The sequence below is a fragment of the Oncorhynchus keta genome, chromosome 10 (genome assembly GCF_023373465.1).
Source record: "Oncorhynchus keta strain PuntledgeMale-10-30-2019 chromosome 10, Oket_V2, whole genome shotgun sequence".
Lineage (NCBI taxonomy): Eukaryota > Metazoa > Chordata > Actinopteri > Salmoniformes > Salmonidae > Oncorhynchus > Oncorhynchus keta.
The window spans coordinates 83,459,886-83,481,721 of record NC_068430.1 but is presented as its reverse complement, the minus strand read 5'-3'; the positions used below and the strand labels follow the sequence as shown (position 1 = coordinate 83,481,721).

At 45.4% G+C, this 21,836-nt stretch overlaps 1 protein-coding gene across 1 annotated transcript in view; it reads right to left on the bottom strand.

Annotated features, from left to right (window-relative positions):
* Nucleotides 1-21,836, bottom strand: part of LOC118383952 (collagen alpha-1(XI) chain-like) — a 164,846-nt gene that overhangs the window by 56,509 nt on the left and 86,501 nt on the right. The window contains 5 exon segments of the mRNA XM_052526138.1: nucleotides 18,809-18,916; nucleotides 19,000-19,053; nucleotides 19,232-19,285; nucleotides 19,466-19,519; nucleotides 19,750-19,794. Coding sequence (XP_052382098.1) covers nucleotides 18,809-18,916; nucleotides 19,000-19,053; nucleotides 19,232-19,285; nucleotides 19,466-19,519; nucleotides 19,750-19,794 — 315 coding nt within the window.

The following is a 21,836-nucleotide window of genomic DNA, read 5'->3' as shown; positions in this document are numbered from 1 at the left end:
CTGTAGACTGATACAGGATGTTTGGGTCTATGGTAGTGACTGAGATAGGGCTGTAGACTGATACAGGATGTTTGGGTCTCATAGTAGTGACTGAGATAGGGCTGTAGACTGGATGCAGTGATGTATGGGTCTATAGTAGTGACTGAGATAGGGCTGTAGACTGATACAGGATGTTTGGGTCTATAGTAGTGACTGAGATAGGGCTGAAGACTGATACAGGATGTTTGGGTCTATAGTAGTGACTGAGATAGGGCTGTAGACTGATAGAGGATGTTTGGGTCTATAGTAGTGACTGAGATAGGGCTGTAGACTGATACAGGATGTTTGGGTCTATAGTAGTGACTGAGATAGGGCTGTAGACTGATACAGGATGTATGGGTCTATAGTAGTGACTGAGATAGGGCTGTAGACTGATACAGGATGTTTGGGTCTATAGTAGTGACTGAGATAGGGCTGTAGACTGATACAGGATGTTTGGGTCTATAGTAGTGACTGAGATAGGGCTGTAGACCGATACAGGATGTATGGGTCTATAGTAGTGACTGAGATAGGGCTGTAGACTGATACAGGATGTATGGGTCTATAGTAGTGACTGAGATAGGGCTGTAGACTGATACAGGATGTATGGGTCTATAGTAGTGACTGAGATAGGGCTGTAGACTGATACAGGATGTTTGGGTCTATAGTAGTGACTGAGATAGGGCTGTAGACTGATACAGGATGTATGGGTCTATAGTAGTGACTGAGATAGGGCTGTAGACTGATACAGGATGTATGGGTCTATAGTAGTGACTGAGATAGGGCTGTAGACTGATACAGGATGTATGGGTCTATAGTAGTGACTGAGATAGGGCTGTAGACTGATACAGGATGTTTGGGTCTATAGTAGTGACTGAGATAGGGCTGTAGACTGATAGAGGATGTTTGGGTCTATAGTAGTGACTGAGATAGGGCTGTAGACTGATACAGGATGTATGGGTCTATAGTAGTGACTGAGATAGGGCTGTAGACTGATACAGGATGTATGTGGGTTCATAGTAGTGACTGAGATAGGGCTGTAGACTGATAGATGATGTTTGGGTCTATAGTAGTGACCGAGATAGGGCTGTAGACTGATAGAGGATGTTTGGGTCTATAGTAGTGACTGAGATAGGGCCAGACTGATACAGTGATGTTTGGGTCTATAGTAGTGACTGGAGATAGGCTGGAAGACCGGCTACAGGATGTATGGGTCTATAGTAGTGACTGAGATAGGGCTGTAGACTGATACAGGATGTACGGCTATAGTAGGACTGAGATAGGGGCTGAAGACTGATACAGGATGTTTGGGTCTATAGTAGTGACTGAGATAGGGCTGAAGACTGATACAGGATGTATGGGTCTATAGTAGTGACTGAGATAGGGCTGTAGACTGATACAGGATGTATGGGTCTATAGTAGTGACTGAGATAGGGCTGTAGACTGATACAGGATGTTTGGGTCTATAGTAGTGACTGAGATAGGGCTGTAGACTGATACAGGATGTATGGGTCTATAGTAGTGACTGAGATAGGGCTGTAGACTGATACAGGATGTTTGGGTCTATAGTAGTGACTGAGATAGGGCTGTAGACTGATACAGGATGTATGGGTCTATAGTAGTGACTGAGATAGGGCTGTAGACTGATACAGGATGTTTGGGTCTATAGTAGTGACTGAGATAGGGCTGTAGACTGATACAGGATGTATGGGTCTATAGTAGTGACTGAGATAGGGCTGTAGACTGATACAGGATGTATGGGTCTATAGTAGTGACTGAGATAGGGCTGTAGACTGATACAGGATGTTTGGGTCTATAGTAGTGACTGAGATAGGGCTGTAGACTGATACAGGATGTATGGGTCTATAGTAGTGACTGAGATAGGGCTGTAGACTGATACAGGATGTTTGGGTCTATAGTAGTGACTGAGATAGGGCTGTAGACTGATACAGGATGTTTGGGTCTATAGTAGTGACTGAGATAGGGCTGTAGACTGATACAGGATGTTTGGGTCTATAGTAGTGACTGAGATAGGGCTGTAGACTGATACAGGATGTATGGGTCTATAGTAGTGACTGAGATAGGGCTGTAGACTGATACAGGATGTATGGGTCTATAGTAGTGACTGAGATAGGGCTGTAGACTGATACAGGATGTATGGGTCTATAGTAGTGACTGAGATAGGGCTGTAGACTGATACAGGATGTTTGGGTCTATAGTAGTGACTGAGATAGGGCTGTAGACTGATACAGGATGTATGGGTCTATAGTAGTGACTGAGATAGGGCTGTAGACTGATACAGGATGTATGGGTCTATAGTAGTGACTGAGATAGGGCTGTAGACTGATACAGGATGTTTGGGTCTATAGTAGTGACTGAGATAGGGCTGTAGACTGATACAGGATGTATGGGTCTATAGTAGTGACTGAGATAGGGCTGTAGACTGATACAGGATGTATGGGTCTATAGTAGTGACTGAGATAGGGCTGTAGACTGATACAGGATGTTTGGGTCTATAGTAGTGACTGAGATAGGGCTGTAGACTGATACAGGATGTATGGGTCTATAGTAGTGACTGAGATAGGGCTGTAGACTGATACAGGATGTATGGGTCTATAGTAGTGACTGAGATAGGGCTGTAGACTGATACAGGATGTATGGGTCTATAGTAGTGACTGAGATAGGGCTGTAGACTGATACAGGATGTATGGGTCTATAGTAGTGACTGAGATAGGGCTGTAGACTGATACAGGATGTTTGGGTCTATAGTAGTGACTGAGATAGGGCTGTAGACTGATACAGGATGTATGGGTCTATAGTAGTGACTGAGATAGGGCTGTAGACTGATACAGGATGTATGGGTCTATAGTAGTGACTGAGATAGGGCTGTAGACTGATACAGGATGTTTGGGTCTATAGTAGTGACTGAGATAGGGCTGTAGACTGATACAGGATGTATGGGTCTATAGTAGTGACTGAGATAGGGCTGTAGACTGATACAGGATGTATGGGTCTATAGTAGTGACTGAGATAGGGCTGTAGACTGATACAGGATGTTTGGGTCTATAGTAGTGACTGAGATAGGGCTGTAGACTGATACAGGATGTATGGGTCTATAGTAGTGACTGAGATAGGGCTGTAGACTGATACAGGATGTATGGGTCTATAGTAGTGACTGAGATAGGGCTGTAGACTGATACAGGATGTATGGGTCTATAGTAGTGACTGAGATAGGGCTGTAGACTGATACAGGATGTATGGGTCTATAGTAGTGACTGAGATAGGGCTGTAGACTGATACAGGATGTATGGGTCTATAGTAGTGACTGAGATAGGGCTGTAGACTGATAGAGGATGTTTGGGTCTATAGTAGTGACTGAGATAGGGCTGTAGACTGATACAGGATGTTTGGGTCTATAGTAGTGACTGAGATAGGGCTGAAGACCGATACAGGATGTATGGGTCTATAGTAGTGACTGAGATAGGGCTGTAGACTGATACAGGATGTTTGGGTCTATAGTAGTGACTGAGATAGGGCTGTAGACTGATACAGGATGTATGGGTCTATAGTAGTGACTGAGATAGGGCTGTAGACTGATACAGGATGTTTGGGTCTATAGTAGTGACTGAGATAGGGCTGTAGACTGATACAGGATGTATGGGTCTATAGTAGTGACTGAGATAGGGCTGTAGACTGATACAGGATGTATGGGTCTATAGTAGTGACTGAGATAGGGCTGTAGACTGATACAGGATGTATGGGTCTATAGTAGTGACTGAGATAGGGCTGTAGACTGATACAGGATGTATGGGTCTATAGTAGTGACTGAGATAGGGCTGTAGACTGATACAGGATGTATGGGTCTATAGTAGTGACTGAGATAGGGCTGTAGACTGATACAGGATGTATGGGTCTATAGTAGTGACTGAGATAGGGCTGTAGACTGATACAGGATGTATGGGTCTATAGTAGTGACTGAGATAGGGCTGTAGACTGATACAGGATGTATGGGTCTATAGTAGTGACTGAGATAGGGCTGTAGACTGATACAGGATGTATGGGTCTATAGTAGTGACTGAGATAGGGCTGTAGACTGATACAGGATGTATGGGTCTATAGTAGTGACTGAGATAGGGCTGTAGACTGATACAGGATGTATGGGTCTATAGTAGTGACTGAGATAGGGCTGTAGACTGATACAGGATGTATGGGTCTATAGTAGTGACTGAGATAGGGCTGTAGACTGATACAGGATGTATGGGTCTATAGTAGTGACTGAGATAGGGCTGTAGACTGATACAGGATGTATGGGTCTATAGTAGTGACTGAGATAGGGCTGTAGACTGATACAGGATGTATGGGTCTATAGTAGTGACTGAGATAGGGCTGTAGACTGATACAGGATGTATGGGTCTATAGTAGTGACTGAGATAGGGCTGTGACTGATACAGGATGTTTGGGTCTATAGTAGTGACTGAGATAGGGCTGTAGACTGACACAGGATGTATGGGTCTAGTAGTGACTGAGATAGGGCTGTAGACTGATACAGGATGTTTGGGTCTATAGAGTGACTGAGATAGGGCTGTAGACTGATACAGGATGTATGGGTCTATAGTAGTGACTGAGATAGGCTGTAGACTGATACAGGATGTTTGGGTCTATAGTAGTGACTGAGATAGGGCTGTAGACTGATACAGGATGTATGGGGGTCTGAGATAGTAGACTGATACTGAGATGAGGGCTGTAGACTGATACAGGATGTATGGGTCTATAGTAGTGACTGAGATAGGGCTGTAGACTGATACAGGATGTATGGGTCTATAGTAGTGACTGAGATAGGGCTGTAGACTGATACAGGATGTTTGGGTCTATAGTAGGGCTGTGACTGAGATAGGGCTGTAGACTGATACAGGATGTATGGGTCTATAGTAGTGACTGAGATAGGGCTGTAGACTGATACAGGATGTATGGGTCTATAGTAGTGACTGAGATAGGGCTGTAGACTGATACAGGATGTTTAGGTCTATAGTAGTGACTGAGATAGGGCTGTAGACTGATACAGGATGTATGGGTCTATAGTAGTGACTGAGATAGGGCTGTAGACCGATACAGGATGTATGGGTCTAGTAGTGACTGAGATAGGGCTGTAGACTGATACAGGATGTATGTGGGTCTATAGTAGTGACTGAGATAGGGCTGTAGACTGATACAGGATGTAGCATGACTGGTCTATAGTAGTGACTGAGATAGGGCTGTAGACTGATACAGGATGTATGGGTCTATAGTAGTGACTGAGATAGGGCTGTAGACTGATACAGGATGTATGGGTCTATAGTAGTGACTGAGATAGGGCTGTAGACTGGGATACAGGATGTTTGGGTCTATAGTAGTGACTGAGATAGGGCTGTAGACTGATACAGGATGTATGGGTCTATAGTAGTGACTGAGATAGGGCTGTAGACTGATACAGATGTATGGGTCTATAGTAGTGACTGAGATAGGGCTGTAGACTGATACAGGATGTATGGGTCTATAGTAGTGACTGAGATAGGGCTGTAGACTGATACAGGATGTTGGGTCTATAGTAGTGACTGAGATAGGGCTGTAGACTGATACAGGATGTATGGGTCTATAGTAGTGACTGAGATAGGGCTGTAGACTGATACAGGATGTATGGGTCTATAGTAGTGACTGAGATAGGGCCAAAGACTGATACAGGATGTATGGGTCTATAGTAGTGACTGAGATAGGGCTGTAGACTGATACAGGATGTATGGGTCTATAGTAGTGACTGAGATAGGGCTGTAGACTGATACAGGATGTTTGGGTCTATAGTAGTGACTGAGATAGGGCTGTAGACTGATACAGGATGTATGGGTCTATAGTAGTGACTGAGATAGGGCTGTAGACTGATACAGGATGTATGGGTCTATAGTAGTGACTGAGATAGGGCTGTAGACTGATACAGGATGTTTGGGTCTATAGTAGTGACTGAGATAGGGCTGTAGACTGATACAGGATGTATGGGTCTATAGTAGTGACTGAGATAGGGGCTGTAGACTGATACAGGATGTATGGGTCTATAGTAGTGACTGAGATAGGGCTGTAGACTGATACAGGATGTATGGGTCTATAGTAGTGACTGAGATAGGGCTGTAGACTGATACAGGATGTTTGGGTCTATAGTAGTGACTGAGATAGGGCTGTAGACTGATACAGGATGTATGGGTCTATAGTAGTGACTGAGATAGGGCAGAAAGACTGATACAGGATGTTTGGGTCTATAGTAGTGACTGAGATAGGGCTGTAGACTGATACAGGATGTATGGGTCTATAGTAGTGACTGAGATAGGGCAGACTGATACAGATGTATGGGTCATAGTAGTGACTGAGATAGGGCTGTAGACTGATACAGGATGTATGGGTCTATAGTAGTGACTGAGATAGGGCTGAAGACTGATACAGGATGTTTGGGTCTATAGTAGTGACTGAGATAGGGGGCTGACAGACTGATACAGGATGTATGGGTCTATAGTAGTGACTGAGATAGGGCTGTAGACTGATACAGGATGTATGGGTCTATAGTAGTGACTGAGATAGGGCTGTAGACTGATACAGGATGTTTGGGTCTATAGTAGTGACTGAGATAGGGCTGTAGACTGATACAGGATGTATGGGTCTATAGTAGTGACTGAGATAGGGCTGTAGACTGATACAGGATGTTTGGGTCTATAGTAGTGACTGAGATAGGGCTGTAGACTGATACAGGATGCTTGGGTCTATAGTAGTGACTGAGATAGGGCTGTAGACTGATACAGGATGTATGGGTCTATAGTAGTGACTGAGATAGGGCTGTAGACTGATACAGGATGTATGGGTCTATAGTAGTGACTGAGATAGGGCTGTAGACTGATACAGGATGTATGGGTCTATAGTAGTGACTGAGATAGGGCTGTAGACTGATACAGGATGTTTGGGTCTATAGTAGTGACTGAGATAGGGCAGAGACTGATACAGGATGTATGGGTCTATAGTAGTGGCTGAGATAGGGCTGTAGACTGATACAGGATGTATGGGTCTATAGTAGTGACTGAGATAGGGCTGTAGACTGATACAGGATGTTTGGGTCTATAGTAGTGACTGAGATAGGGCTGAAGACTGATACAGGATGTTTGGGTCTATAGTAGTGACTGAGATAGGGCTGTAGACTGATACAGGATGTATGGGTCTATAGTAGTGACTGAGATAGGGCTGTAGACTGATACAGGATGTATGGGTCTATAGTAGTGACTGAGATAGGGCTGTAGACTGATACAGGATGTATGGGTCTATAGTAGTGACTGAGATAGGGCTGTAGACTGATACAGGATGTATGGGTCTATAGTAGTGACTGAGATAGGGCTGTAGACTGATACAGGATGTATGGGTCTATAGTAGTGACTGAGATAGGGCTGTAGACTGATACAGGATGTATGGGTCTATAGTAGTGACTGAGATAGGGCTGTAGACTGATACAGGATGTATGGGTCTATAGTAGTGACTGAGATAGGGCTGTAGACTGATACAGGATGTATGGGTCTATAGTAGTGACTGAGATAGGGCTGTAGACTGATACAGGATGTATGGGTCTATAGTAGTGACTGAGATAGGGCTGTAGACTGATACAGGATGTATGGGTCTATAGTAGTGACTGAGATAGGGCTGTAGACTGATACAGGATGATGGGTCTATAGTAGTGACTGAGATAGGGCTGAAGACTGAGACAGGATGTTTGGGTCTATAGTAGTGGGACTGAGATAGGGGCTGTAGACTGATACAGGATGTATGGGTCTATAGTAGTGACAGAGAGGCTGTAGACTGATACAGGATGTTTGGGTCTGGGGATAGTAGTGACTGAGATAGGGCTGAGACTGATACAGGATGTATGGGTCTATAGTAGTGACTGAGATAGGGCTGTAGACTGATACAGGATGTTATGGGTCTATAGGAGACCCTGACTGAGATAGGGCTGTAGACTGATACAGGATGTATGGGTCTATTAGTGACTGAGATAGGGCTGTAGACTGATACAGGATGTATGGGTCTATAGTAGTGACTGAGATAGGGCAGACTGACAATACAGGATGTTTGGGTCTGATAGGTAGTGACTGAGATAGGGTCCTGTAGACTGATACAGGCCAGGATGTATGGGTCTATAGTAGTGACGATGAGATAGGAGCTGATATACCAGAGATGGGATAGTAGTTCCCCTGGCTGAGAGACTGAGAGAGAGAAGAGGGACGGATGGAGTGGGATGGAAGGATGGAGAGATGGAGAGATAAAGGTGTAGACTGTTTTACAGGGTCCTGTGGAGAAGAAGCGCCTGGTGGTCCATTGAAAGGAGAGAAAGTTCCCCCTGAGAAAGAGAGAGAGTGGAGGGAGAGAGAGAGAAGAAAGAGAGGAGAGACAGAGAGCTGAGGACAGAGAGAGAGGCAGGAGGAGACTTCAGACAGACAGTCAGAGAGACAGACAGACAGATAGACAGAAAGATTTAAGACATTAATTGATAAGAGGAGAAATGAGTGAGAGTATAGAGAGAGATAGGGCAGTTTGTGTGGTCATGACAGACAGGATCCAGGTTTGGGATAGACAGACAGCCAGACAGAGAGACATTAGAGTTTTATTTGAACTGAGTCATTGATGAAGTTGATCAGTTTACATTCTCAGATATACACTGAGGTTTGTGGTCATGAGTTGACAGGTCAGGGGGTCAGAGTGTGTGTGTGTGTGCTCACCGCCAGGAGATCCTCTCCACTAGGACCTGGTTACCAGAATGTCCCTGGGCTCCCCCGGTCCTCTTCCCCAGGAGACCCTCAACCCTGGAGATCCCTTCCCTCCTTTCATCCTTTCCCCTGCTTCCTTCTTTACCCAGGTGACCCTAACAGGGAAATAGAGGAATATTTAAGATATTGACAATTACATATGAACTAACTAACACACAGTGACACTCCCTGTAATAGAGATGGTCTGTTCAGTCCCGGGGTGGTCCTGAGGGCCCACGTTGGTTCCCCTGATGCTCCTGGTGACCCTACAGAAAACAACAATGAAGTTATAGAAAACACCTGAAACGTCTGAACAATCGAGACCCCAGATGCGAGAGAGACCTGAGTCCATCTCTGGAGAGGGAGAGAGATGGAACTGATACAGGATCAGAAGTCTGAAACGTGACTGTGTATTATGTGAGATGTACAGACTTATGATACACTCATGAGTTTCCCTGGACCCATCCTCTCCTATAGAGTAGACAGAGAGAGAGAGACCTGAGTCCCCCCTGAAGACGAGACAGGATCAGACAGGAGAAGAGGGGGATACAAGTCCATCTCTCTGGAGAGGGGACAGGATTTAATGGGAGACAGAGAGAGTTGGAACGAGAGTCTGGACCAGAGAGGGGGGGGGGGAGAGAGTGAGAGAGATACCAGGAGAGAGAGGAGAAGAAAGGGAGAGAGAAGTGGGGGACAGAGATCAGGAGGGGGGGGACAGAGAGAGGGAGGGGGACAGGAGAGAGATGGGGGAGAGATAGTGGGGGGACAGAGAGAGGGGGGACAGAGAGATGGGGGGAGAGGGAGTGGAGAGAGACAGAGAGAGAGATGGGAGAGAGAGAGAGAGACAGAGATAGGGGTGGAGGGGGACAGAGATGGATGGGGGACAGTAGGGGGTGGGGGACAGAGAGGGGTGGGGAACAGATGCCACCCTGCAGACTGAAACATCGGACAACATGGAAAGCTGGGAGAGATTAGTTCCCCGCTGACTGACCTTTAGCCCCTGAAAGGATTATTATAAAGTGATGTATTATGTGACCAGAACAGTGTATGTGTCTGGAGTCCTTCCTGGACTGCTGCCCTCCTGATACAGGTCCTGGGTCTCCCTGGTCTCCATCCTCCCCTGAGGGTGGAGAAAGGGACATAGAGAGAGGGAGACGGGGTGACAGAGAGAGGGGTGGGGGACAGAGAGATGGTATGGGACAGAGAGAGTGGGGGGTGAGAGATTATGTGACAGACTGTACAGAGATCTTATGGGGAAAGAGAGAGAGGGTGGGGGACAGAGAGAGGGGTGGGGGACACCTGGGGCATACAGAGGAGAGGAAAGGGGGGACAGAGAGATGGGACAGAGATAGAAGAGGGGGACAGAGAGTGGGGGACAGAGAGAGGGATACCCCTGTATGGGAGGGGACTATAGTAGGGTGGGGGACAGAGATAGGGGTGTGGGGAACAGAGAGAGGGATGGGGGACAGAGAGTATGGGACAGAATAGGGGGTGGGGGACAGAGAGAGGGTCAGAAAGAGTAAGACAGAGAGCTGGAAACTGATACAGAGAAGAGTAAACCAATCTGACAGAGATAGGTCAGTGGGGACAGAGAGAGGGATGGAAGGATGGAGAGAATGATAAAGAATGAAAGACTGATTATTAGATACACCAACGGGTCCTAGTGGACATTTAAACCTTGTTCCCCCTGAGAGAGAGGGATGGGGAGAGAGATGTGAGGATGTACAGAGAGGGGTGGAGGACAGAGAGGGACACCTCAGACAGAGAGAGAGATGGGGGAAATCAAGGCAGAGGGAGAGGGGACCCTGCTGCTCCAAGACCTGAGAGGGAGTAGACAGAAAGAGAAAGTGTGATAGACAGACAGTGCAGACAGATAGTGAGTCTGATGTGGGGACCTGAGAGTCAGTGATAGTGTTGGGGGAAAAGAGAGACAGACAGAAAGAGAGTACAGAGAGAAAGAGAGAGAGAGAGACAGAAAGATAAGAGAGACAGGGGAAAGAGAGAGAGGGATAGAAAGGTGTGCTCACAGCTGGGAGAGTAAGTAATCAATCAGAGACCATCCAGTAGTATGGTAAGAGATCAAGGGTGGGGGACAGTCAGTATAGTAATCAATCAGACAGGACAGAGAAGAGTAATCAAGGTTGGGGAGTTATAGCTAATCAATCCCAGACAGTCAGTATAGTAATCAATCAACAGACCCAACAGTATAGTAATATGGGGACATATTAGTAGATCAAGGACAGACCATCCAGTCAGTATAGTAATCAATCAACACCTCTCAAGGTGGACAGAGATCAACAGGGTGGGGGACAAGAAAGACCATCATAGAAACATAATCAATCAACAGACAATAATAAACATCCATGTCAGATATCCAGAAAACAGGGGTGTCCAGCCCCAACAGACCATGTATAGTAATCAATCAAGAGACATTTCAGGAGGTCCAACAGACCATCCAGTCAGTATAGTATGTTCAATCAACAGACCTGTCACCTGTCCCCCATAGGGCCCTTGTGGCCCTGGGACCAAATACCAGACATAGGAAAACACAGTCAGTATAGTAATCCATCTCCACCATCAGTTGGATCAGTCCATAGTAATCAATCAACAGACCATCCAGTCAGTATAGTAATCAATCAACAGACCATCATAGGTAATCAATCAACAGACCATAGTAGTAATCAATCAACAGACCATCAGTCAGTATAGTAATCAATCAACAGACCATCCAGTCAGTATAGTAATCAATCAACAGACCAAGTCAGTATAGTAATCAATCAACAGACCATCAGGTCAGTATAGTAATCAATCAACAGACCATCCAGTCAGTATAGTAATCAATCAGACCAAGTCAGTATGTAATCATCAACAGACCATCCAGTCAGTATAGTAATCAATCAACAGACCATCTGTATTCCACAGACACAATCAACAGACCATCCAGTCAGTATAGTAATCAATCAACAGACCATCAAGTCAGTATGTCTCTCTGCTCACCTTGAGAATGTCCATTTACAATCCTGGACCCAAGTCAGTATGTCCAGCCCCACCTGGTCTCAGAGACAGGTCAACAGACCATCCAGTCAGTATGTGTAATCAATCAACAGACCATCCAGTCAGTATAGTGTCAATCAACAGACCATGTCAGTGTGTGTCAATCAACAGTGTGTGTGTGTGTCTGTGTGTGTGTGTGTGTGTGTGATCAACAGACCATCCAGTGTGTGTGTGCAATCAACAGACCATCCAGTCAGTATAGTAATCAATCAACAGACCATGTGTGTGTGTGTCAACAGTGCCAGTCAGTATAGTGTGTCAACAGACCATGTCAGTATAGTAATCAATCAACAGACCTGTCAGTATAGTAATCAATCACAGACCCTTGTCAGTATAGTGGGACAATCAACAGACCTGGTCACCCTGAGTAATCAATCAAAGACCACAGTCAGTATAGTAATCAATCAACAGAATCAACAGACCATCCAGTCAGTATAGTAATCAATCAACAGACCATCCAGTCAGTATAGTAATCAATCAACAGACCATCCAGTCAGTATAGTAATCAATCAACAGACCATCCAGTCAGTATAGTAATCAATCAACAGACCATCAGTCAGTATAGTAATCAATCAACAGACCATCCAGTCAGTATAGTAATCAATCAACAGACCATCCAGTCAGTATAGTAATCAATCAACAGACCATCAGGTCAGTATAGTAATCAATCAACAGACCACCATCAACAGACCATCCAGTCAGTATAGTAATCAATCAACAGACCATCAGTCAGTATAGTAATCAATCAACAGACCATCAAGTCAGTATAGTAATCAATCAACAGACCATCCAGTCAGTATAGTAATCAATCAACAGACCAAGTCAGTATAGTAATCAATCAACAGACCATCCAGTCAGTATAGTAATCAATCAACAGACCATCCAGTCAGTATAGTAATCAATCAACAGACCAAGTCAGTATAGTAATCAATCAACAGACCATCAGTCAGTATAGTAATCAATCAACAGACCATCAAGTCAGTATAGTAATCAATCAACAGACCAAGTCAGTATAGTAATCAATCAACAGACCATCAAGTCAGTATAGTAATCAATCAACAGACCATCCAGTCAGTATAGTAATCAATCAACAGACCATCAAGTCAGTATAGTAATCAATCAACAGACCATCCAGTCAGTATAGTAATCAATCAACAGACCATCCAGTCAGTATAGTAATCAATCAACAGACCATCAAGTCAGTATAGTAATCAATCAACAGACCATCCAGTCAGTATAGTAATCAATCAACAGACCATCCAGTCAGTATAGTAATCAATCAACAGACCATCAGTCAGTATAGTAATCAATCAACAGACCATCCAGTCAGTATAGTAATCAATCAACAGACCATCCAGTCAGTATAGTAATCAATCAACAGACCATCAGTCAGTATAGTAATCAATCAACAGACCATCAGTCAGTATAGTAATCAATCAACAGACCAAGTCAGTATAGTAATCAATCAACAGACCATCAAGTCAGTATAGTAATCAATCAACAGACCATCAGGTCAGTATAGTAATCAATCAACAGACCATCCAGTCAGTATAGTAATCAATCAACAGACCATCAAGTCAGTATAGTAATCAATCAACAGACCATCAAGTCAGTATAGTAATCAATCAACAGACCATCCAGTCAGTATAGTAATCAATCAACAGACCATCAAGTCAGTATAGTAATCAATCAACAGACCATCCAGTCAGTATAGTAATCAATCAACAGACCATCCAGTCAGTATAGTAATCAATCAACAGACCATCCAGTCAGTATAGTAATCAATCAACAGACCATCCAGTCAGTATAGTAATCAATCAACAGACCATCCAGTCAGTATAGTAATCAATCAACAGACCATCCAGTCAGTATAGTAATCAATCAACAGACCATCCAGTCAGTATAGTAATCAATCAACAGACCATCAGGTCAGTATAGTAATCAATCAACAGACCATCCAGTCAGTATAGTAATCAATCAACAGACCATCCAGTCAGTATAGTAATCAATCAACAGACCATCAGTCAGTATAGTAATCAATCAACAGACCATCCAGTCAGTATAGTAATCAATCAACAGACCATCCAGTCAGTATAGTAATCAATCAACAGACCAAGTCAGTATAGTAATCAATCAACAGACCATCCAGTCAGTATAGTAATCAATCAACAGACCATCAAGTCAGTATAGTAATCAATCAACAGACCATCCAGTCAGTATAGTAATCAATCAACAGACCATCCAGTCAGTATAGTAATCAATCAACAGACCATCAAGTCAGTATAGTAATCAATCAACAGACCATCCAGTCAGTATAGTAATCAATCAACAGATCATTAATAGATCTAGTTTCATTATGTGAATTAATGATGTCACAATCACCAATCAGTCTCCATCCACCTATCTAGTTCCAAACCACTCTATATAGTTTCTGTATCTGAATCAGTAGGCTGACAGGAAACAGTGTCATAAAGACAGGATGTGACCTCACCATCAAGCCGATGTGTCCGCTCTCCCCCTTCTCTCCTGGTAGACCAGGCATCCCCTAGGGAACACACAACCTCACGTTTAGAATTGTATATAAACAGTTGATTGACACACGAAAGCTGTAAGGATGGCAATTACTGCAGGCAATTACCATGACGACAGCAATACCACCCAAGACAATATCACCTGAGAATATTGAGAATATTGGAAGCCTGACACTTGAGGCCACTCACCTGTATGTGTGTGTGTGTGTGTGTGTGTGCGTGTGTGTGTGTGTTTGTGTGTGTGTGTTTGTGTGTGTGTGTGTGTGTGTGTGTGTGTGTGTGTGTGTGTGTGTGTGTGTGTGTGTGTGTGTGTGTGTGTGTGTGTGTGTGTGTGTGTGTGTGTGTGTGTGTGTCTCACCTGTAGTCCGATGGGTCCTTTGGAGCCCTTGAAACCCCGGAGACCCTCGTCTCCCTTGGCCCCGTACATTCCCTGCTGGCCCCTGGGACCTGACTCCCCATCCACACCCTGGGAGAGAGGAGGGGGTAGGAGGGGCAGAGGGGGGAGGAGGGGCAGAGGGGGAGAAGGAGATGGAAAGGAGGAGAGGAGAGGGTTACTTTCAATCTTAAAAATGAATCCTTTAGACGAGAGAAACATTACAGGTATGTGGATGTAGAACAGACTCACAGGAACTCCTGACTGCCCCATCGGCCCCTGGCCACCGGTTGGTCCTGAGGGGCCCTATAGAGACACAGACAATGTTACTTAGTTACTGGGGAGATGACAGGCAATAACAAGGTTCACGAGACTAAATGGTTCAATATTTGGTATTAGTGTCGTATTAGCTTAGTATTGGTGCAGTATTAGTGTAGTCTCCGGGTAGTCTTATGGCAGTATTAGTGTAGTATTGTGGCAGTATTAGTGTAGTATTAGCTTAGTATTGGTGCAGTATTAGTGTAGTCTCCGGGTAGTCTTATGGCAGTATTAGTGTAGTATTGTGGCAGTATTAGTGTAGTATTGGCGCAGTATTAGTGTAGTCTCCGGGTAGTCTTATGGCAGTATTAGTGTAGTATTGTGGCAGTATTAGTGTAGTATTAGCTTAGTATTGGTGCAGTATTAGTGTAGTCTCCGGGTAGTCTTATGGCAGTATTAGTGTAGTATTGTGGCAGTATTAGTGTAGTATTAGCTTAGTATTGGTGCAGTACTAGTGTAGTCTCCGGGTAGTCTTATGGCAGTATTAGTGTAGTATTGTGGCAGTATTAGTGTAGTATTAGCTTAGTATTGGTGCAGTATTAGTGTCGTCTTGTGGCAGTATTAGTGTAGTATTAGCTTAGTATTGGTGCAGTATTAGTGTCGTCTTGTGGCAGTATTAGTGTAGTATTAGTTTAGTATTGGTGCAGTATTAGTGTCGTCTTGTGGCAGTATTAGTGTAGTATTGGTTTGGCATTAGTATAATAACAGGGTAGTATTAGGGTAGTACTGTATTAGTATAATAACAGGGTAGTATTAGGGTAGTATTGGTTTAGTATTCGTGTAGTATTAGGGTAGTATTGGTGTAGTACTGTATTCGTGTAATTTTGGTGTAGATTTGGTGTAGTAATTATCTCAGTAGACTCACTGATTCTCCTTTGTCTCCTTTGCTGCCCTTCTGCCCTGGTCCTCCAGTCTCTCCCTACACACACACACAATAAACGCCTTCAGATACACACAACAACAACAACAACAACAACAACAACAACACACACAGGGACAGGCCATGTTACCTTATCCCCATCCTCTCCTGGGGGTCCTGCAGGGCCTGCAGCTCCAGGTAGTCCTAGAGGTCCCTGGTCTCCATCCTGTCCTGATGGTCCAATAGGACCCGCCCCTCCCTGGGACAACACAACACACAGACAGACAGTTACATCACCTACACACAACTCTGGAACTATAGGGACTCAGAACTCACAATATGGAATGTAGAACTCAGAATATGGAACTCAGAACTCACAATATGGAATGTAGAACTCAGAATACGGAACTCAGAACTCACAATATGGAATGTAGAACTCAGAATACGGAACTCAGAACTCACAATATGGAATGTAGAACTCAGAATACGGAACTCAGAACTCACAATATGGAATGTAGAACCCAGAATATGGAACTCAGAACTCACAATATGGAATGTAGAACCCAGAATATGGAACTCAGAACTCACAATATGGAATGTAGAACTCAGAATATGGAACTCAGAACTCACAATATGGAATGTAGAACTCAGAATACGGAACTCAGAACTCACAATATGGAATGTAGAACCCAGAATATGGAACACCTTTACAGTACTTACCGGTTCCCCCTTCTCTCCCATTGGTCCAGGTCCACCCACAGCCCCTGCCCTCCCAGGCTGACCAATGGCACCGGCTGACCCTGGGGGACCCCTCTCACCACCGGCCCCCTGCAGAGAGAGAGAGAGAGGGGAGGGGGAGGGGATTTACATATGTACATTATACATCTTCACACTGTCTGTCTGGGGTCTGTCTTGGCAGATGGATTGAGGACGTGTCTGTCTGGGGTCTGTGTTGGCAGATGGAGAGAAGAAGTGTCTGTCTAGGGTCTGTGTTGGCAGATGGAGAGAGAGGAAGTGTCTGTCTAGGGTCTGTGTTGGCAGATGGAGAGAGAGGAAGTGTCTGTCTGGGGTCTGTGTTGGCAGATGGAGAGAGAGGAAGTGACTGTCTGAGGTCTGTGTTGGCAGGTTGAGAGAGAGGAAGTGTCTGTCTGTCTGGGGTCTGTGTTGGCAGATGGAGAGAGAGGAAGTGTCTGTCTGAGGTCTGTGTTGGCAGATGGAGAGAGAGGAAGTGTCTGTCTGGGGTCTGTGTTGGCAGATGGAGAGAGAGGAAGTGTCTGTCTGTCTGGGGTCTGTGTTGGCAGATGGAGAGAGAGGAAGTGACTGTCTGAGGTCTGTGTTGGCAGGTTGAGAGAGAGGAAGTGTCTGTCTGTCTGGGGTCTGTGTTGGCAGATGGAGAGAGAGGAAGTGTCTGTCTGAGGTCTGTGTTGGCAGATGGAGCGAGAGGAAATGTCTGTCTGGGGTCTATGTTGGCAGATGGAGAGAGAGGAAGTGTCTGTCTGGGGTCTGTGTTGGCAGATGGAGAGAGAGGAAGTGTCTGTCTGGGGTCTGTGTTGGCAGATGGAGAGAGAGGAAGTGTCTGTCTGGGGTCTGTGTTGGCAGATTGAGAGAGAGGAAGTGTCTGTCTGGGGTCTGTGTTGGCAGATGGAGAGAGAGGAAGTGTCTGTCTGGGGTCTGTGTTGGCAGATGGAGAGAGAGGAAGTGTCTGTCTGGGGTCTGTGTTGGCAGATGGAGAGAGAGGAAGTGTCTGTCTGGGGTCTGTGTTGGCAGATGGAGAGAGAGGACAGATGTAGAAGGAGAGGAGAGAGGACTCACTATAGCTCCTGCTGCTCCGACTGGTCCTTCACCTCCTTTCAGACCAGCAGGACCCTGGGGAGAACACACTGCTATCATACCATCACAAGATCTGTGTCTGTCTCTGTGTCAGTCTCTGTCTCTGTGTCTGTCTCTGTGTCTGTGTCTGTGTCTGTCTCTGTGTCTGTGTCTGTGTCTGTGTCTGTCTCTGTCTCTGTGTCTGTCTCTGTGTCAGTCTCTGTGTCTGTCACTGTGTGTATCTCTGTGTCTCTGTGTGTGTCTGTGTCTGTGTCTGTGTCTGTGTCTGTGTCTGTGTCTGTGTCTGTGTCTGTCTCTGTGTCTGTCTCTGTGTCTGTCTCTGTGTGTATCTCTGTGTCTCTGTGTGTGTCTGTGTATGTGTCTGTGTATGTGTCTGTGTCTGTGTCTGTGTCTTCTGTGTCTGTGTCTGTGTCTGTGTCTGTGCCTGTGTCTGTCTCTGTGTCTGTGTCTGTGTCTGTGTCTGTCTCTGTGTCAGTCTCTGTGTCTGTCACTGTGTGTATCTCTGTGTCTCTGTGTGTCTGTGTATGTGTCTGTGTCTGTGTCTTCTGTGTCTGTGTCTGTGTCTGTGCCTGTGTCTGTGTCTGTGTCTGTGTCTGTGTCTGTGTCTGTGTCTGTGTCTGTGTCTGTCTCTGTCTCTGTGTCTGTGTCTGTGTATGTGTCTGTGTCTGTGTATGTGTCTGTGTCTGTCTCTGTGTCTGTCTCTGTGTCTGTGTCTGTGTCTGTCTCTGTGTGTATCTCTGTGTCTCTGTGTGTGTCTGTGTCTGTGTGTATGTGTGTTACCATGCCCCCGGCAGCCCCTCTGCTGCCTCTGAAGCCCCTAAGTCCTGGAGGACCAGCTTTCCCAGAAGTCCCTCCTGTGCCGGGTCGCCCTGGAAACAACAACAACAACAGCTCTGATTGGTGGAACGCTCATGAGGTCAATTGAACTTACTAATGAAGATGATTCTTGTAATGATTGGTAATGGTGATTATCAGGTGAAAACAATGATGATTCATAATGATGATGATGATGACGAAGAATCACCTTAGCTCCCTCCTTCCCGGCGGCGCCAGGTAAGCCCTGCTCTCCCGGTACGCCAGGTGACCCGGGGTGACCTCTGTCTCCCAACGACCCGGTCTCACCTGATTTACCCTGCAGCAACCAATCAGGTTAGCGAGAACACAAACAGACCAATCAGGTTCGAGAGAACACACATAGCAACCAATCAGACTCACCTGTGGCCCCACAACACCTCCTGGACCTGGGGGTCCCGTCTTTCCTTGGAAACCCTGGAGAGAGAGAGAAAGAGAGAGTGAGAGAGAGAGGGAGAGGGAGAGGGAGAGGGAGAGGGAGAGAGAGAGGGAGAGGGGAGAGAGAGAGAGAGAGAGAGAGAGAGAGAAGAGAGAGACATCAGTGGATGGATAGGTGTATTTAGGTAACTTCTTGTGACCTCTAACCTCTACTCACCGGCTCTCCTCTCTGACCTGGATGACCCGGAAGTCCATCTTTCCCCGCTGGACCCTACACACACACACACACAGGAAGGGACATCACAGTCACACAATTCAACATCCTGTTACACTACAATGACAGTGTGTGTGTGTGTGTGTGTGTGTGTGTGTGTGTGTGTGTGTGTGTGTGTGTGTGTGTGTGTGTGTGTGTGTGTGTGTGTGTGTGTGTGTGTGTGTGTGAGACACTCACGTTCGGTCCCTTGGGTCCTGATTCCCCGTTCCGTCCTTGTGGCCCTTGAGGCCCCTAGACAACACATAAATGAATCAATCAAACACTCAATCCGTTAATTAATCAAACACTTATCCAACCAATCGAACACGTAATTCAATTAATTAAGCAATTAGCAAGTTAGCCAATTAACAAATCAACCAATCAACCAGTCAACAAATATACTAATTAACAAATCAGCCAATCAAATAATTGACCAATCAATCAATAAACCGATCAATGAGACATGACGTTCCTGTCCTTACCCTGTCTCCAGTTGGTCCATTGGGTCCATCATGTCCAGAGGAGCCCTGTGACAGACAGCACGGAAGACATATTTAGGATGGTGAGTTGGTGGTTGAAGATATCCCTCTAGTGGTGTGGGGGCTGTGCTTTGGCAAAGTGGGTGGGGTTATATCCTTCCTGTTTGGCCCTGTCCGGGGTGTCCTCGGATGGGGCCACAGTGTCTCCTGACCCCTCCTGTCTCAGCCTCCAGTATTTATGCTGCAGTAGTTTATGTGTCGGGGGCTAGGGTCAGTTTGTTATATCTGGAGTACTTCTCCTGTCCTATTCGGTGTCCTGTGTGAATCTAAGTGTGCGTTCTCTAATTCTCTCCTTCTCTCTTTCTTTCTCTCTCTCGGAGGACCTGAGCCCTAGGACCATGCCCCAGGACTACCTGACATGATGACTCCTTGCTGTCCCCAGTCCACCTGGCCATGCTGCTGCTCCAGTTTCAACTGGCCTGGGCCCTAGGACCATGTCCCAGGACTACCTGACATGAGGACTCCTTGCTGTCCCCAGTCCACCTGGCCATGCTCCTGCTCCAGTTTCAACTGTTCTGCCTTACTATTATTCAACCATGCTGGGTCATTTATGAACATTTGAACATCTTGGCCACGTTCTGTTATAATCTCCACCGGCACAGCCAAAAGAGGACTGGCCACCCCACATATGCTCTCTCTAATTCTCTCTTTCTTTCTCTCTCTCTCGGAGGACCTGAGCCCTAGGACAGTGCCCCAGGACTACCTGACATGATGGCTCCTTGCTGTCCCCATTCCACCTGACTGCTGCTGCTCCAGTTTCAACTGTTCTGCCTTATTATTATTCGACCATGCTGGTCATTTATGAACATTTGAACATCTTGGTCATGTTCTGTTATAATCTCTACCCGGCACAGCCAGAAGAGGACTGGCCACCCCACATAGCCCGGTTCCTCTCTAGGTTTCTTCCTAGGTTTTGGCCTTTCTAGGGAGTTTTTCCTAGCCACCGTGCTTTTACACCTGCATTGTTTGCTGTTTGGGGTTTTAGGCTGGGTTTCTGTACAGCACTTTGAGATATCAGCTGATGTACGAAGGGCTATATAAATAAATTTGATTTGATTTGATTTGATTTGATTTAGCGAGTGTTTCTGCGTGTGTAACGAAATGCTTATGTTCCCAGCTCCGACAGTAATATCTAACAATACAAAGCAATACAGGCAAACCTAAAAAGTATAAGAATGGAATCAAGAAATGTAGAAATATTAGGACGAGCAATGTCCGAGTCCGGAATATAAATCTATATGTACAGAATGTATTCAGACCCCTGGACTCTGTCCACATTTTGTTACGTTACAGCCTTATCCTAAAAATGATTTATTTTTTAAAATCCTCAGTAATCTACACACAATACCCCATAATACCCAATATTGACATCACAATACCCTTATAATGACATCACAATACCCTATAATGACATCATAATACCCTATAATGACATCACAATACCCCATAATAATAAAGGTTATGATAAATGTTTGCAAAATGTATAAAAGTAAAATATAAAAATAAACATATTTACATAAGTATTCAGACCCTTTGCTATGAGACCCGAAATTGAGCTCAGGTGCATCCTGTTTCCATTGATCATCCTTGAGATGTTTCTTGATTGGAGGAGTCCACTTGTGGTAAATTTAATTGATTGGTCATGATTTAGAAATGCACACACCTGTCTATATAAGGTCCCACAGTTGACAGTGCATGTCAGAGCAAAAACAATGCCGTGAGGTCGAAGGAGACAGGATTGTGTTTAGATCTGGCTCAGGCTCAGATCTGAGGAAGGGTACAAACACATTTCACTAGCATTGAAGGTCCCCAAGAACACAGTGGCCTCCATCATTCTTAAATGGAAGAAGTTTGGAACCAAGACTCTTCCTAGAGCTGGGCGCCTGCCCAAACGGAACAATCGGGGTAGAAGAGCATTGGTCAGGGAGTTGAACAAGAACCCGATGGTCACTCTGACAGAGCTCTAGAGTTCCTCTGTGGAGATGGGAGAACCTTCCAGAAGGACAACTATCTCTGCAGCACTCCACCAA